At 45.8% G+C, this 18,452-nt stretch overlaps 1 protein-coding gene across 1 annotated transcript in view; it reads left to right on the top strand.

The window, feature by feature from the left end:
* The window catches only part of PAH (phenylalanine hydroxylase), a 38,288-nt gene that overhangs the window by 13,011 nt on the left and 6,825 nt on the right, over positions 1 to 18,452 (top strand). Inside the window, exons 3-8 of the mRNA XM_072849481.1 lie at positions 2,276 to 2,459; positions 11,083 to 11,171; positions 13,378 to 13,445; positions 16,255 to 16,451; positions 16,809 to 16,944; positions 18,254 to 18,323. Coding sequence (XP_072705582.1) covers positions 2,276 to 2,459; positions 11,083 to 11,171; positions 13,378 to 13,445; positions 16,255 to 16,451; positions 16,809 to 16,944; positions 18,254 to 18,323 — 744 coding nt within the window. The remainder of the gene's footprint in view (positions 1 to 2,275; positions 2,460 to 11,082; positions 11,172 to 13,377; positions 13,446 to 16,254; positions 16,452 to 16,808; positions 16,945 to 18,253; positions 18,324 to 18,452) is intronic.

Genomic DNA, 18,452 nt, shown 5'->3' on the forward strand with positions numbered 1-18,452 from the left:
GTGAGTCTACACAGAGACGGAATACAGCACCCTGACGCATCAGTGCAAGGCGAAGGTAAAGCAGCACCCAGTGTGCCTGAGCTGAGCCTTTGCACGGGGGGAGGTTTTACACCCACTCTCCACCTTTGTGAGTGGCTCCGCAGAGCAGCCGAATGGCCCAGGGCTCTGGGTGCCAGCCCCACGTTGCTGCACTGCTCTCCACGGCATGGCTGCGGCAAAGGGGCTGGCAGCCCTCTGCGTCTGCTCTCTGTAAAAAGCTTTCCAGCCCCGAGTCATCTGAACTTCCATCTCTGGGCCGCCCCACCTCCCTGTGCCTCACCAAGCGCAGGGTACAATGTGTGGTCTGTCTGTGAAACGGGGCTTTGGAGGCCTAAAACAAATTGTCTTTGGGGCCCAGGACAGTGGCCGCCATTCTCTCCTCCAGACGGCCCTGTGAGGACAGCCTCTCTCAAGAGCAGCAAATGCGCTTTTGACCTTTTCAAGTTATTGTATTGGTATCTAGCCAAACAATTTAAGTTCATCTGTAGCGTGTGACACTCAGGAAACAGAGGAATGACATGCATGCTGTTTCCTACCAAGTAATAAACTGCCTTTTGTGGTGGAGTGAATGAGGCCTTTGCCACTGATGGCCAGATGCCCCCCTGCGCTGTGCAAGCACTGAGAGGAGCAAAGAAAACCTTAAAGGGCTTGAGAAGCTCAAACTAGAGGGAGGTACAGAAAAAAAGCTTCCCTCTTTCTTCCCTGTAGGTCACAAGTAGATCCTTGCAGCGTTTCTTCGTGGATGAAATCCTGACCCCACTACAGCAGGGGGTTTGACACTGACACCAGCGGGGCCATCGTTTCACCCCATGTAGTTTGGGGTCTTCTTAAGCCTGAAAGCAGCAAGCCAGCAGCTTCTCCAGGGCTGCTGAGCACTGTGTGTCAGCTCCTCTGACTCTTCTGCAGTTGATCTTCAAGGCCAAATTTCCTCCAGGGATTTGCCTATTCCTCCCAGGTGACAGAAGCCCAGACTTGGCCTGGGCATGCCGTGGCTGCAGCTCCAGTGTGAGCCTGACAGGAAGGTCAGGTGGTAAAGTCGGCACCAACTGAAATCTGTTTAAAAGGTTTTTCTCAAAAAAAAAAAAAAGTAATATTTTCATATTCAAATTACAGTGCTCAGGAGAACATTTGAGTTCAGCTAAACTGAGGTAGATTTACCTGGACTTGTGTTTAAGTGACTGGAAAAATAGGATTTTTAGCTACTTGTTTTATGCATTGACTTGGTGGCATGTCTGAGGTCAGGTACCCACTGGCCGTAGTCATCAAGACTATAGTTGCCAATGATGCCTTTCTTCAGAGCTAGGAGGCACTGCTGCTGGTCAGTGAAGATATTTGGTGAGATGGAATTTTAATTTCCATGCTAAGGAAAAGCCTTCTTTGCTGTGAGAGTGACCAGACTCTGGAGCAGGTTGCCCAGAGAAGTTGTGGAGTCTTCATCTGCGGAGATACTCAAAACCCGACTGGACACAGTCCTGAGCAATCTGCTCTAGCAGACCCTGCCTGAGCAGACTGTTGGACTAGGTGATCTCCAGAGGCTCCATCCAACCTCAGCGACTCTGTGATTCTGTGATTATTTTGTGATTCTGTGATTTAAAACACCCATGTTTTTATTTGCACAAACCTGGGCTAACTTTTTGGTGCAGATCCATGCTTTCCATTGGATCTCTGCCCAACACCTGCTCACAGCCCTGGAAACTGTGCAGGTGGCTTTGCAGGTGACTGTGCAGTGGCTTGACAGAAGCTTATCTCACAGGGTGCCCAGCTGCTTGCTCTTCCAACCTCCTTTCAAGATGCTCATAAATACAGCATTCGCTTTCTCCTGAGAGGGTTCTCTACAGGTGGAACACCTACTTCCCATGTTGATCCTGGGGAAATGTTCTTGTCCACCCAGACAAGCTACCATTATGTACTTGCAGTACTGGAGTCACCATTTACAATACAAAGCCTGTTTATAACTTGTATCCTGCTTCCACCTCTCCCAAAGATTTATGTAGTGCATAATCTTTATGCTGGTGCTCTGCACAAGGGTGAACCCCACATCCTTCTCATGCTTCCTTTTTGTCTCTCTCCCTGTTGTGAAAGTCTTCAGTCCAGTGGCCACCAGAGGCAAGTCTCTACTTTTGAGTTATTTGGATTGTATAGTATGGGTTGTTGACTAACACATGAATTTTAGCTAGTCTTTATGTCATATTTCTTCCCCCAAACCCTGTGTGGCCAAAATAACTCTTTCTCATAGGAAAAAGGTATAAACCTGACCCACATTGAGTCTCGACCTTCCCGTCTCAACAAAGATGAGTACGAATTCTTCATTAACTTGGAAGGCAAGAATGTCCCAGCGCTGGACAAGATCATCAAGTCCTTGAGAAATGATATCGGAGCAACGGTCCATGAGCTTTCACGAACAAAGAAGAAGGACACTGGTAAGGATACACTGACAAGGATAATATTGACAAGGAATATTTATGTCACTTACTTAAATGATTTCTTTTTCCTGTAGCAAAGGAGTTCCTCTTGGATCTGTATAGCTGCATTTCCCTCCCTCTGCTATTTTGCCTATGTTGTAAGCTTTTTCATATGAAGATTTTTCTCTCAGTGTAAACTGCCACGCTCCATCTTTTGCCATGCTTCTGACTAGGTCTCCTGGGAACTGGTGTTATGGTGTTATGTTGTCATCTGTCTGGTTGGTTGGCAGCACTCACATTCTCTTAAAGACAGCCTTGTTGCAGTAGCTTGTTACACTACCTGCAGAAGTTAAAAGGGATCAAAGGATGATTGCAGTTACAGGCTAAGGGCTCAACTTGTAAATCCCTAAGCAATGGTGCAGGAAGTTGTAGGTACATCTATTTTCTGCTCCCGGTCTCTACCCTGTTTTAAAACACAGCTTTTGGTAAGTCATGCAGGGTGGCAACTTTTGTTCTTGACACACACCTGTAATGTGAAGGAATAACAGGGGTGCAGGTGGGACACAAACTGCCATGTTTAATGCAGATACATTAGCTTATCAAGCCCAACGACATATCCCCTGAATCTCTGACTACCACCCCATAGCTTTTGGACCACTGTGCACTGAAAGCCACTGCAGGGCCTGTACACTTTTAGCCTTTTCCTGTGTTCTCTGCCCACATGACAACTTAGAGGAAGAGAGACAACAAGGATCTCTGTGTGGGATGCACTACTCTGCCTAGTTACTGTCTGCCCTGAGTCAAAAAACCCACATAAACTCAATCACAATTTAAAAGGGCAAACAGTTCCAGCAAAATCTGCAGGTGCATGCGTAGTCTCAGTTTGTAGATGGTAGATCAATTCCCGTGAGAAATCCAGGCCTTGATCTGCCTCCTTTTCCCTCTCACCCCATCCCCATAATAAATCTGTGCCTGTCCACTACCCAGCAGAGTCAAGCCTCTACAGTGCCATTTTGTGGAAAAGTGTCACCTACTGAAGAATGCCTTTCTCCTTCTTAAGGAAGGATGGCTCCCTGGAGTCCCAAGGGAGGTCACCAAGAGGGTGTCCTGGAGACAACTACAATGCCTGTGCATTGTGTGTCCCAGCTGAGGGACTGTCCTATCTTGAACACTTCTCCCAGAGGGCACTCAGGTGAAAAGAAGCTGGTTTTTAACTTTTAAATGATATGCAGACCCTGTGAACCCAGTCAGACTTTGTCGTCTTGTACAGTGAGTCCATTCAGAGTCTATCCATACAGAGCCAGCACTGACAGGTGAGTACGTTACAAATATGATAGGGCATCTTAAAAACAGGTGTAAAATTTAAAATCAGAAGATGGGGATGAAAGTCCTGCAAGGGGTTATGTGGTCTGTCCCCTGGCAAACGGCAGGACTAGCTAAACCACTGTCTGTCCTGAGCAGTGGACGTTTCCTCGGCTCCATGGCTCTGCACTGTGGGGCTGCCCTGCTCTGACCCCGTCTCACTTGCTGCACTGATAGCTGATGACTTCTCCTCCTGCCTGCCTTTGACACTGGGAACTAAAGATACTCTTCCTCTTTAGACCAGCCTTTTTGGTGTCTGGTGATATATCCTGCCCAACCTCAGCCTTCTCTTCTCAGGGCACCTGGTTTCTGGCCTTGTGGTCAGTCTTGTTGCTCTTTTCTGGAGTGTCTCCAGTAGAGTAGATAAAACCTAGGTGTAACTATAGGCTATAAGGATTCTATTGCTTTGGTGAGAAATTAATTAGCTATTTATTAAACCAGTTGTTCCTCATTTCCTGACTCTTTATAAACTTTATTCAATGGATCCTTCACACAAAGACCAGCTGCCTTCCAGGTTCTCCTTATTCAGGTAAGAACTGCTGGTAAAGGGCAGCATAACAAAACAAAAAGTGACAGTGAAGTGCTGTCGCAGTGCCTTCCCCCTTGCCAAATATCTCTGGGACCTCACAAATCAACCTGGCACAAACCTTGTGGTGTAGCGGATGTGCCAAGAGCCTGGCACCAAGCAGTGGCATCCTCATGGGGCAGGAGGAGGAATTGCCCTCCTGTGTTCCTGAGCTGGCATGTTCCTTTGAACGCCTGGATTTACTTTCTGATTTTGGTCTCCTGGACTCTGGCTGCTGGCTGCTGCAGCCCCATCCTTGTGGGACCCTTGCATCTCTGGGCTGAGATGAGAGGAGGGGAGGAAAAGTCCCCTGGGGTGACCATCCCCCCTGCTCCCCGCTGTGCCTCACACAGGTACATGTGAGTCCAACACCATCCGTCCGCCTCTCCACTTTTTGGGCCTGTGGATGCCCCTCACTCCTGTGATTGAAACTGGGGAGGCTCTGCCACCCACTTTGGTGGGAGCAGGAATAACTCTCTGTTCCTGGAAGAAATCCCAGGGAGGTCAGTTGTAATTCTGCCTTCAGAGGGAAATAAGGAAAGATTTTGTGAGTTGTCCATGCTCCTAATTGTCAGAGATTTTTGCTGGAGTTGACGCTGCTCAGTACAGTGGTGGCTGCCCAGCATCCAGTCTGAGACATAATTAAATGCCTCTTCAGATAACAGATGTGATTTTAATAGGATTTCAGACTTTAAATACTTTTGGTCTGGATCTTCCTCTTCCTTCCTAGGAACAACATGAAAGGCCATTAATACCTTCTTGAGATCAGCACTGGTAATCCTTTTACCGTTTCCTTTGTGTCCTCCCCATGACATTACATTTGAAGATGAAAAAGAAGAAAGCAGATACTCTTTGGAGTCAGTTCTCTCCATTCATGAGACAGAGGGACAAAAGGTTGATTAGGTGATTTATGATCACGTCAAATCAAAGATGTTCTTTTTGGGGGGCTTTTTTATTTCCAGAAGAAAGCTACAGGGCCTAGCAGGGCTTGCCATTACTTTTGTTTTTCTAATTATTACTAAGAAGTTAATAATAAACTTTATTAAATAATTAAGTTTTGTATAAGCATAGACCAGAGTTGGATAGAGATACAGCTCTAAATATCAGCCAAGAAAGGCTTGTGAGTGAAATTCTGACCTCACAGAAGTCAAAACTCCCATGGTCAGCTGTAGGATTAGGATTTCACTGCATGTTACTGTGTTGATCAAAGGATTTTTTAAGCTAGATTATCCTGTCAGTGCTGCAGAAAGGGACTTGAGCCCCTTCTGTCTGAGAGGATAACTTGTATTTGTTTGTTAGTTTCAGTAATTCAGAAATAGTATAAAGTGGAAGCAATTTATTGCCAAGGAAAGAGAGGAAGATTGATATTTCTTTTTGCCCTTTCCCTTTTTCTTTTCTGGTTTTTTTTTTTTTTTTCAATTTCAACTTCTCTTATGAGTAGTAAGGGTCCAGTCAAACTGAAATCACCAAAGAGACATATTTTGAAACGTCAAACAAGGCCTGCTTAGGGTATAAACTGTGAGTGGCAAATTCTGGGCTGAGGCAGCTACAAGGGCAGAGCCCTGGCAAATCTGGTCATAATCCACAGATGTGATTTTCTGATTTTTTTTTTCCTAAAACACAGAATGAGACCAATAGGCCTCCAGGGAGCACAATCTCAGGAATATGGTTTATGGGGACATTGTCACACTTTTTTTAGTTGGCAGGTAAAGGCTGGGAAGTTTTTCTCCTGAAGGCAGTCTGAGCTTCCATGGGACTGATTCTTTCATTGCTGCCTGAAAATGCTCTCAGCCCTTCTTTGCTAAGGCTTCACTTTGCTCATGTTCATGACTTGAGCAAAAAATCCCTATTTTACTCAGTTTCCTATAGGAAGCACACAGTGCCATTCTTGGGACAGTGTTCTGTGGACAGTCAGAAAAAAATTCTTGCCTTGCCCTTCTGTATAGTTCAGCATTAAACACATGTGTATGTGCTTTATTGGGCAAGGTATAAATGAACAGTGCTTTTTTTTGGTCTGAGCACTCTGTTTTTAGGATCTTTCCTCTCTTCAACACAAAATGTAATTTTGGTTTCCCATTTACACACCAAAATAGTTACAAATACCAGGTTTGGATCAACAGTGTAATTTTAGCTGAGAGCAGGCCAGCAAAATGCCCTAAATCTAAAGGTAGTTTTAGAGCTTCGGAGGAGATGGGCTAGCAGTCACTGGGCCAAAAGCCCTTTGTAGAGATGGAAAGATTTGTTGTGAAAACACAGTGCATCTCTTCATGGCTCTTTTTGGAAACAAGCTGGGTATCTGCAGACCACTCAGAGCCCATGAATAAAAATAATTAAATATTATTCTGTTGCAACATTAAGGGAAATGCAGACAATTTATTGCATTTCTGAGACAGGCTGGAGGCTGAGGTTCTGTAGGGGCCTTGTTTGCTAAACCCTGAGGCTGGCCAAAGCATTTGGGACTGTTTAAAAAAGGCCTAAACCTGGGCCTTGAACTGCTATAAATTGCATAGACCTGTCTTTGACCCTCCTCACAATGGCCCGAATGGAGGAGTTCTGCAGAAGTCCTCGCTGCCCCTGCTTTGCTGCCCCTCATATAAATGGCTTATTAGCATTCTGCTAAGCATTTGACCTCATGGTAATTTGGTCACCACTTGGGTGTCCAGCATGATCCCATAAATGCTGCTGTTTCACTTACAGACAAATCAATATTTATTACTGATCAGCCCACGTTTGCTCCTCAGACCTTCACAGAGGCCCAGTGTTGCAACAGCTTGCCCTGGCAATTCATTAATGGCTGTGCAGACAGACAGCTAGTCTGGTGAACGGGGCTGGAGGAGGATGTCACAAACAAAATATGGGATAGATTCAGCCAGGGGGTAATTTGATTTGATCTTTTAAATAGTTGCTGGGAGGGCTGGGGACAGCCTCCTGGCACACCACAGCTAGGCAGAAGACCCAGTAGCCCTTTTGCACCCTGGTCCCTGACGCGAGGGCTGTACAGACTTGGTGCAGTGCCTGCCCTGAGGCTGTGCTTAGCGCCTTTGATTCTTGTTTCCACAAGAGCTGAGAAGGCTCAGGACTTTCCAGGGCCTGACTTAACATCAACTATGATGGTGCAAATAGCACTAAGCATCCTCAGGATTTCCCTTTCACAGCCTGCCCCTGTCATGCAGCTCTGCAAGCTCAGAGCTGCTCTCTCTGAGCTACCGCTGGTGTCTGGGGGGACCTGGGTGAAGGGTAGAGATCTGCTGAAAACAGGTCAGGTACCTATAGGGGCTGCATGCCTAAAAGATAAGGTACTGCTCCTATGTAGGGGAAAAACAAGCCACCCACCTCCGTGCCTGGGACTGATATCACATCAGCCCAGGGCTCAGTCTGTCCCAGAGTTTTTCATGAGCTCTGCACCAAGTACTTTGGAGATCTTGAGAATAAGATATATTTAATGAAAGTAAGTCACTATTATATATCTGTTTATCCCTTCTTGAAGTTGCAATGATTCAAACCCTGCCTACCTAGACTTTTCTGATTCAGGGCAGCAAAACCCTACAGATATCGCTGCTGAAATCCACTTCAGCCCCCAGCAGTCTTTCTGCACATTCTGGACCCTTCAGGTCATGGTGGGTCCCTGAGAATAGCAATTATTCACTCTGACACTGACAAATCCTTTGCTGTGGGGCTGCCAGACAGCTTTTTTTCTAGTGCCTAATCCCGAAACATTTATCAGTGTGCCTCACCCCAACATGATAGTGGGGAGTCTGAAGCACAAATCAGTCAAGTGATTCCCCACCATCACACAAAGCTCAGTGGCAGAGGTAGGAGATAAACCCTGTGCCTGGCTGCCCATATAGAAAATAGGGGCAGGATGGCTGGGTGTGCTCACCCTTCACATGGTGTAAGTGAGTAGTGACTCCTCTCTAGGACTCCAGCACACCTTTTTCTCCTTACCTCCTCTGACCGGTTTAACTCAAGGGGCTGGAGGTGCAGGAAGGCTGCTAACAGCAAGGTGAGAGAGTATTTCTGGAGAAACTGGAGAGCTAGCGGTACACCCAGCAAATAAAGTCATTTTGGGACGATCTTCCTGGGACTGCTGCTGCCATCTAGTGACTTGTTCAGGTCTGGTTTTTAGGGCAAAGCAGAAGGGTGTGCAGCTCGGAAAGGGGGGGACCAAAACCCACTTCTGCTGGGCGGGAGAAAGGGAGGCAGAGCGGGGAGCACTGCCGAGCCGCCGGGACGGGTCTCTGCAGCCCAGGGAGCCCGGGCAGCCCAGGACCTTCCCCGACTGGCAGCCACCAGCCGCCTGCTTTGCCTGGCCGGCCTGAAAGAAATCTGAGGGCTCCTAGCGGGAGCGTTGGATGGAGCCAGGCTGCTGGTGGGACAGCAGGTCAGGGGGAGCGAGCACTCTGTGTGGGGCTGAGCCGTGGTCGCCCAAAGTGTGCCCTGTAAATCTGCTGTTGTTGCACCGGCCCCTCTGTGCAGGTGCCTCGCAGAAACCCAGCGCCACAAGTGCCCTCCGTGTTAGGCTCAGCAGAAAGCAAGGCTGAACAGTCCTGGAAACAGAGTGATCCTCTTATCCTGTAGGTGGTCCATCCAGGTCCGGGATGAGCCCCATCAGCCAGGCACTGCAGGGAGCTCATGCAGCAGCTGCCGGATGGGGATCAGGTTGACAGGCACAAACCCCAAAATCAAATGGGGAGGTATGGCTGAGTGGCAGTGCTCCCAGCCGAACAGAGAGCCACACAGGGGAATGAGCTGGTTTCCATGCACTGACTGAGCAAGCGACACCCGTTTGTGCAAGAAGGTCACTAAATGAACTGCAATGTTTTATTGATAGAGAGACTGCTCAGAGCCCCTGGGCTTGGACTAGCAGACCTTTGGGTGATATTAGCCTCGGAGTCCATGGACCTGACTTGTACTCAGTGTGGGGAGCATATCGGACATGACTGAAGGGCCTGAGCATGGGGTACCTCCTTAGATGGAGGTCTTGTGCCCTTTCCTCGGAAAAAAACCATGGTAGAACTGGAAGTAGTGCAGAGAGAAGTGATGTGAGTGCTCAAAGATAGCCCATGGTTTCTGTGCCTAAAATACACAGGCAAAATCTCAGCCAGGACAATGGATGGTAGATGGAGGACCTGACAGAGAGCTATAAAATCCTAGGTGGCCTGGAGAAGGTGAACAACAACAAATGATTTTTGTATGCAGGAAGTAATTAACATCAAATTAAATAATCAAGTTTAAAACAAAAGGGAGTAATTTTTCCTATCACATGTAAAGAAATGATAGAGGTCAGTGCTGCAGAGTTTGCTGGAGACAGATGTGTACACAGGTTCAAAGAGCAGTTAGTTGTATTTGTGGGATGTTCATCACAGGCTTTTCAATTCAGGCATGGCTGTAGCCTCTGACTCAGGCAGAAGGGAAAGGAAAAAGTAAAAAGGCAGGCAGCTAGGGTCAAAGGGCCAAAAATGTAAGAATAGGGCAGCAGAAGGGAAAGCCAAACAAGCCAAACCCAGCAGCACTGGCGGCTCCCAGGATGTCCCCAGCTGCCAGTGGTACCTACTGGTGGTACCTACAGATGCACTTCCCGAAGCGATGACAGGACAAGGGAGAGGAATGGGCCCATGATCCCTGCACTCCCTCCGTTGAGCTTCCCTGTCTCAGTGTTTCAGAGGGCTGGGGTGGCCAAGCCCAGTGGTGGCTGACAAGGATGTCTGTTGCTTGGTATGCAGCCAGATCCTTCTGGAGGAGATGGAAGAGGGAGCTGCAGCCCGGTACAGCCACTGTACATGTGTGCCAGGCCTCTTGCTGGTGAGGGGACATGTGGCAGGGGACTGCCTGGACCACTGGGTGAATACACTCATGGCTCCAGGAAGGAGGGCTGACCTAGGATGACTGCTCCATGTACCTCATGAGCTGCAAAGAGCCTCTCCTCGTAGTGCAATTGCAATGAAGGCATTTTCCTTCTGCTTTCCCCTCTCGGAACACATCGCATCTGGAAAGCCCTATGATTCTTCCTTGCTCTCCACCTTATGTCATTCTGTAAAGGGAGGGCCACATGGGCATTACGTGCTGTGTAGTCGGTGAGGTTCCATTTCACATGGTGGCTGCACCGTAGGCAGTGTGTATATTATGTGAGTTACAATGCAATAGAGAACCAGGCCCAGAATGTTAATTAAATGAATGCATTATTGTATAATGACTGCAGTAATACAATCCTAGTCTGAGGTATTAGGGTGCCATTTATCATTTTATTTCAGCATCCTAGCTTAAGTAAGGCCACCAAGTAAGTCTTAGAAAGAGATTTTCAGAGGGTCAAATAATCCTGTATCCTTCTTGCTGTGGGGTTTCTTGCTGTTCCTTTGAAACAGCTGATTCTAGCTACTGTGAAAGGAAGGATGCTCTGGAAAAATTCCTACATTTTGGTAAGCCAAGAAACCAGAATAATAAACAGAAAATCATAAACATTACAAGCCAGCTCTGCACTAAGGGCTAAACATTCCTGATGCTCTGTATTCTTCCAATAGTGCAAAACAGCTACAAATTCAAGACAGCTTGCAGGGTTTGCTCTTGCCTCCTACTACAGGGAAAGACCATAGCTGCCCAAATAATTTAGCCCCTTGCATTTGTTTCTTTATGATGAAAAGATGGAAAGACCAGAAGAAAGCCCCAAACCAAGTAACGAAGCAGCACACCAGTCTCTATTTCTTTTCTGTTTTGCAGTGCCATGGTTCCCAAGGAGTATCCAGGAGCTGGACAGGTTTGCCAATCAGATCCTAAGCTATGGAGCAGAACTGGATGCTGACCATCCTGTAAGAAAAAGAGCTTTATTTTTTTAACATGTTTCTAGTTATTGGGACAGATGTTTCTCTCATTTACATTTGCTCTGCTTTAAGACAAATCTAGTAGACTAAGTCTCACGGGGTTTAGGACAAGAAGGGTACCACATTTCTAGGGTTAGAATCAGCCCAATCCTTACTATGAAATAAATCAGACCAAAGGGTGCTTTAATTTGAGCAAATACCAGGCGACCTTAAAAGTCATAGAGGTTATCAGAGCACAGAGCCACCACAGGGACACCTCTGGTTTTCCCAAGTGGCTCTGATATGGTGACTTCAGACTAATTTTGTGAATCACTAGCAACAAAAACTTCAGAGCAGCATATCATAGCCCAGAGATAGGAAGACTCTTTTTTTCATCCTTGATCCCATAAACACGATTAAGCTTAGTGCCTTGTTATGTGGTTGTTAAATCTGACATGATGCTTGTATGGTGAGACAGAACAAAAGAAAAGGTCTCTGTTTCAAAAAGTTTGTGGTTTAAATGGTAGAGCCAGAAAGTTTTGTTCATTGGCTTAGCTGATAAAAAAAAATTATTCAGTGGTTTTTCAGCTCTTCCAGATACAAGAATACTTTCTGCCTCTATTCCCTCTCCAAGCAAACAACAACTTATTTTCATTTGTCAAAACACACTGAGTTCCATGCAGCGCAACAGAAATTGCTGCTATTAGTTTAATTGAGATAGGGTGATTATAAATAAATTACATGCAGTGCAACAAAAATTGCTGCTATTAGTTTAATTGAGATGGGGTGATTAGTCATTCACTACCTATTGCTTAATTCGAGATGTGTTATGTATCATGTACAATGATTCATGATGTTCAGTGTGGTCATGTGAAAGGCAGACTGAAAGGAGATACAGTGAGTCAATGGCCCCCTTGTGTGTCATATGGGAATAGACCAAGATTGTATTTGAAAAAAGACACCAAAAAAAAAAAGATATTAAAAGGAATGAAGCATCTCTACTCCAGTTCCTAGAATTAGTTAGTGAGCAGTTTGTGCCTTAAAAAGGAAACCCAGCTGCTGGGGTAAATAGGTGTGACAGTACATAGAGTGCAGAAAAAAAGAAATTAAAGGAGCCTGGGTCTTTAGTAGTAAAGTCATATGTGATTTAATCACAAATGCTATTAACCTATGCTAGGTTAATCTTGGACAGCACATTTTTTAGGCCATTGGCTGCATCTTTTTGACTCACACTCTTAGATCTCCACTCTGCTTCAGCTGCCTCCTGCACCTGGTTGTGTTTCGTGGCCCCTCATTCCGGTTGTGCCATGCACCACTAAGAGATGCATTCATGAACTGCTGTGGTGCCCAGTGAGTTGTTGCTATTTGCCCTGCAGAAGTGTGTCCTAGCTTGGAAGGATGTTTCTCTATTTTAGGTGGTGAAGACACTCCTAGCCCTGAGGAACTTTTAGTCTAAATAGCAGGCACACTGGGATAGAAGAATGGTTATACTAGATGAAGATTTAGAGATTATATTTCTTATCCCTGGTTCTATTGGTAATTAGCTGCAAAGGTCAAGCTCCCAACCGCAAGGTCTATTAGACATTCTCTGTAGTAATTAAATCCCTTCAAATTGTTGAATTCATAGTGCAAATGGGGCTTTTGGGCCTGCAAAGTGCCTACTGTTCTTCTAACAGTTTGAAAATGAGCACCTTTAAATGTGGTTTATGTTGAAAACACACCTAAAAAGCCTGACTGAGCTGATGAGTGTGCTTCTAATGCGGTTTGACTCTGCTTCTCTAGACCAGCCCAGCTCTGTTGGGAACTGCAACAAGCTTCATAAGAAACTAGAAGGACCTGGTTATCTGAGTGCCGTTAATGAGGTGTATTGCTGTCACAGAAGCACCTTTGCTGGCACTGTAAAGGAGCATGCTTCCCCTTTTTGTAGCAAGTGTAAATAAGAAAATGAAAGGACTTGGGAGGTAAGAGGTGTTGGGAGGCTGTGGCTGAATGGCTGCTCTGGTGGCCCCACAGACTGGGAAGGAGTGTCCTGTGTGAGTGTCCTGAGGCTCAAGGTGTCCTGTGTGAGCGGAGCCGGGCAGGACGGAGGCAGCTTCCCCACTCACCCTCCTGCACTTCTTGGACTGCACCAGCCGTGCCCAAGGGCACTTGGTGAGAGGAACGCTGTTCACCACCTGCACTTACACAGGCACTGACCATCGCTGTTTCTCTTTAGGGCTTCAAAGATCCTGTGTACCGGGCCCGGAGGAAGGAGTTTGCAGATATTGCCTACAACTACAGACAGTGAGTGCTCAGTGCGTGGGCAGAAAGCAAGCGCACATCTCCTGCCCTCTCCTAGGGCTCTCACCCTGCTGTCAATCCCTATTTTTCCACAAGCGTCCTCCTGCTGTTGGCTTTTCTCTGCCATGTGTTTAAATCTTCCTGTTCATGCATTTATCCCCAAATCACAGTAAAACAAAAGTAAATTGTTCCAGGCACACGTTCAGAAGAGAACATCGCCTCCCTTCTTTCCCCACAACACCCCTCTTCCCCAGCTTTGTTGTCTAATTGAGCAGCAGACTCCGTTGCTACTACAAAGATCTGAGCATTGAATAAAGCCGCTTCTGGTATTCTCCCCATTAAATCAGGGCTGGGGGAGGAGTGCCTATAATTTACATTAAAGCAGGAGCTGCATACACTATTAAAATAATGAATAACTTATGGTTCTGATGCTAATCCACCGCCTGATACTCTACTTTTATCATGTCTGACCCAGCTGCAATCAGCAATTTGGGCTCTCATTTCCCAAGAAAAATAAATGGAGATGATAAATTCAGTTAGAACAGGCTTGCTTGATTGCTTTCAGTGATCAGATGTGGAGGAGATAAAATTCTGTTCCCATAGCCACTCACACATTTACATCAGTACTACTGGGCCTGATTCTTGCTGAGACTGGTAAAAATTGTGATTGCAAAGGATAAAGTAACATATGTTGTACATTTAGGGCTCCACTTTGCACAAGACTCTGATGAAAAGATAATCCCTGAGCCAAAGAGCTAATAATCTAATCACAAAATGAGACAAAATTGGACTGATTGATGGAAAGTTAAAAAAGTCAGGTGGAAAAAGTCAGGAGCCCCGTTTATAGCTAGAAAATTTGGATAAGACTTTGTGGCCAGATGTGGATGGATCTAAAGCCCATTTATAGGTGTCTCACATATTTATCTTTCCTGCATAATGGATAGCAAATTCTGGTCTCTAGTTTGGAGGCTTTCACCAAATCCTACATAGAGATAAAACAAAAAACATGTTAACCACGCCCTTCCCCCAAGATTCAAACTGAAACCATCTTAGGAAGATGAAACCATTATATTCCAAGATGTAACTAATTAATATTTAGTCTGTTATCCAGATCCTCAGACACACCAGAAACAGAGCCTATACAGACCTGGACCTATGTCCGAAAAGCACCTTTTATGTGAACTTCTTGGACCTTCCAATTAGGTCTTTCAGTAACAGAGCAGTAAGAAGGGTGTGAAAGCCCATGTCTGGACTTCTGGGGCTCATGGAAAGAAGGCATGTGGTTTTTGAGACTTTGGGTGTTGATTTGGGAAGGCCCAGATGGATCTGTGATGTCTTTGCCCTGGGTGCTACACCAGGCGGACATGCCTTTCGGGGTCTACAGTGGGGAGGAGAGGTCAAGGGGGTGTCTTCAGCATGGGGGGACAGAGACGCAGAGAACCAGGCAGGAGGAGAGGGACAACCAAAGTTATCAAGCTTCATATCTGAAAAGGCAAATGTGATTAGCTTGTGAAGGTGCTACCCAGCTACAAAGGTGAGGTGGGTCTGCGGTTGCTTGTTTTGTACTCTTCTTTCCACCATCAATTTCATCTTCTTCTGTGTCCTTTCTTTTGCACCTATTTTGTCCTCTTTCCTCCTGCTGTTTGCCTCTCTGCTCTGCCTTTGCTCTTTTGCTTTCTCTCCCGATACATTTACACATTGTTTTTGTTGAATGCTTAATTTCCCTGACTTCTTTGCTTTTAGCTTGCCTCTTCCCTCTGCTTTCCTTTGCTTCTGGCCCTGTTAATCCCTGAATTTTTTTAATTGAAATTTGAAAGGTTTTTAAGTCATAGCTTCCCCCTGTAGCCCTGGAAGGTGGTTGAGGATTACTTAGGAGTACCATAGGAACAACAATCCCCCAGCAATCCTCATAATTCAACATGATGTTTAAAGCTCCACAGATCAAGGAGGGCTGATACAGAGAGACAGAAAATGACGGCGCTCCAGAGGAGCTGCCCTGAGGCTCAAGGAAAAAATGAGGGAGTGGGAGATGGTGGGGTGTCATCAAGACTTTAACAATGGGTCTCTGGGGCTTGGAAAGCTCCAGCATTATTCCAGCAGTGATGTTAACCCTATTAAGTTACTTAAAACCCTTTGATTTTTCAAAGCTGCTGGATTCACCTATGGCCCTATCATTATTGTTAAGGAATTGACTATTCACAGGAGGCCAAACTACATTGCTTGCGATTGTCTTATTCCTGCTAGCTTCAACATGAGCTAAGCACATGGAGGCCTGAGGGTGGGATTTGACTCAAAATTACTCATTACAATTATAAAAAGTCAAACTGGCTGGAGTCTGCATCTGTTACAGCATAAAGCACAGATCAGAATTTCTCTGCCCCTCCAAGAAACAGTTTTCTGGAGCTGATGGCTTCCCTGTTGTAACCAAAACAATTAATGTAATGTGTATTAGAGCAAGAAATAAAACAGCTGCTCCATATTTAGAAATGCAAATAAATTGAAACCAACAGCCAGCAAATATTTTTAGAAGAACATCTTGATAAGACAAATAAGCACGAATTTATTTTTACCACAATAATGCAAGGAGTTTTCTAAAGGCCAGTATCTCAGCTGATGTCAGTCAAGTCCTTCCCAGCATGTGCCTAGGGGCAGGTGAGGGTCCTTTTGCACCTGCATGTCAGACCAAAGGTATCTATCTCCCCTCCTGCACCAGCAGCTCCTGGACAGCTCATGTAAAGCTCCTGAGTATGATATGGGTGGCATAAGACATTTTCTCTGTTGCTCCTATGGAGGGTATCCATTTTCTTTCCAGTGGCCAACCTATTCCTCGAGTGACCTACACAGAAGAAGAAAAGAAAACATGGGGCACGGTCTTCAGGGAGCTGAAGAGTCTCTATCCAACTCATGCTTGTTATGAACACAACCACGTGTTCCCACTGCTGGAGAAGTACTGTGGCTACCAGGAGGACAACATTCCCCAGCTTGAAGATATTTCAAGATTCTTGCAGAGTAGGTTTGAAGCATATAAAAGAACTAAACCAAATGAAAGGCCTCAGCTGTCAGTGGGGTTGGTGCTTCCAGAGATGGAAAAGCGGTCCTTGCTTTATCACAGGCTTGGGCATCACTTAGCCTGTGTCCCAAGTCCCTCTCTGAAACTTCCAGGGGTACAATGGTACAGATGCTCAGATACTGTGATTGTGGTACACATGGGTAGAAAATTCCCTGCTCTTTCACAGCTAAACTCTGTTTAACATAAGGAGAGCAAAGAAAACAATTAAAAAACTTTTTCTGCTGTGAGGAGTCAGGATAAGGACACATTAAGCACACTAGCTGTTTTTAAGATGCCATTTTTTTTTGTCCCTTCAGCCTGCACTGGATTTCGCCTGCGTCCTGTTGCAGGCTTGCTCTCCTCTCGGGATTTCTTGGCTGGGCTGGCGTTCCGAGTATTTCACTCTACGCAGTATATTCGCCATGCATCCAAACCCATGTACACACCAGAGCCGTAAGTACTGTGGCACAGAAAGTGTGTAAAATTGCAGCAGACTAACAGTGGGGTCAGCCCAACTGATAATAACCATGTGGGACTCTGGGGCACTCCTGGGAACAGAGCTAATGGAGAGTGGCCAAGCGACTGCTCTCTTCTGAAAACATTTCCGGAAGACTTCCAGTCTTTTTAACAAGCTGCATCCTCTTCTGCAAGTTCTTATGGGACTGATCAGACAGTTTTGCTACTGAAGGCATGCTTGCGTGGTGGCTGGGAGGCGAGAGAGCAGTGTACAAAGGCATTTAGCTTAGCTATTAGCACCCAAACAGTGGTGTGAAATCTAGTGCAGGAATGACTCAATATGTTGCAAGCAAGCTTCTGGCAGCAATAGAGGAAGCCTAGATCATTGATCCTTTCTCTTTTTCAGTTTTATATTGTAATGTTTCTCTCTGTCCCTGTCCATTGTCCTTTTCCACTTGCCGTTTTCAGAACAGTTTTCTTCCTCTGCTTCATATTGTTGCAATTCTTTCTCCTCTCTCTTACCGTTTCTTTGCTTCCTACTTCTTCACACAACCTCCTTTTTCCCTCCATTTTTCTATCCCTTATTCTTCTGATTTTCCTCCCTGCTTCTCCTCACCCCATTCTCATTGTGCACAAAGCCAGGCTGAAATATCTTTCACAGAATTTGCCCTCCTGGGAACATCTTATCCCTCTCCCCTTTCTGTCTCACCAAATGACTTCTCTGTCTTTGAAAAATCTAGCAGTCCCTAGGTAAGTCCTTCCCCAAACATGCCTGTCCAGCTGCCAACTTCAACTTCTGATGAAAATAGTTCTACCTGAGGAAGGGTGAGCTTCCACCTCTCAGTGGGAGGCTGTGGGCCTGAACATGGACTGGAGTTGAGCTCTTGAGGTGCATATTGACACCATGGTGAATTGTCTTAGTAGCCTGAGCTTCATCTGAAGACGTTTCTTGTCCTTGAGACTGAAAATCCATGTTCCCTTTGGTGGGGTGATTTCTTTCTGGGCTTTCCTGAGCTGGGTGGGCTGTTGAGTGGATGATTTTCTTCCATAAAGAAAAACAAATAATGTATCATCCTTCCTCTGAGGGATGTATGATGACAAAAGCACTGAAAACCCTGGAGTGTGCAAGCCTTTCCATCACAAGAATAATTTTAGAGCAAAATATTTTCCCGTGAGTCTTGAGCATTATTTGCTGGTAGGAGCAAGTGCATAGTACTCCTGACTATGTGCTGACTCTGGGGCATTCATCCTGCATTGATGGACTTTTCCTAAATTAAAGTTATTCAGATGTCATGTTTTCCTGCAGTGATATTTGCCATGAGCTGCTAGGACACGTGCCTCTTTTTGCCGATCCCAGTTTTGCTCAGTTTTCCCAGGTAAGTTGCTCAGTGGTTTTACTATTTTTATAATTGAGCACACCAGAGACTAGGTAACCCAGAGGATGAACCAAGAGCTATGAGGGGTGTGGTGTTTATTAGCATATTGTTTGAGTGACTGAGGCTGAT

This window comes from Ciconia boyciana, chromosome 1, assembly GCF_034638445.1.
Source record: "Ciconia boyciana chromosome 1, ASM3463844v1, whole genome shotgun sequence".
Classification (NCBI taxonomy): Eukaryota; Metazoa; Chordata; class Aves; order Ciconiiformes; family Ciconiidae; genus Ciconia; species Ciconia boyciana.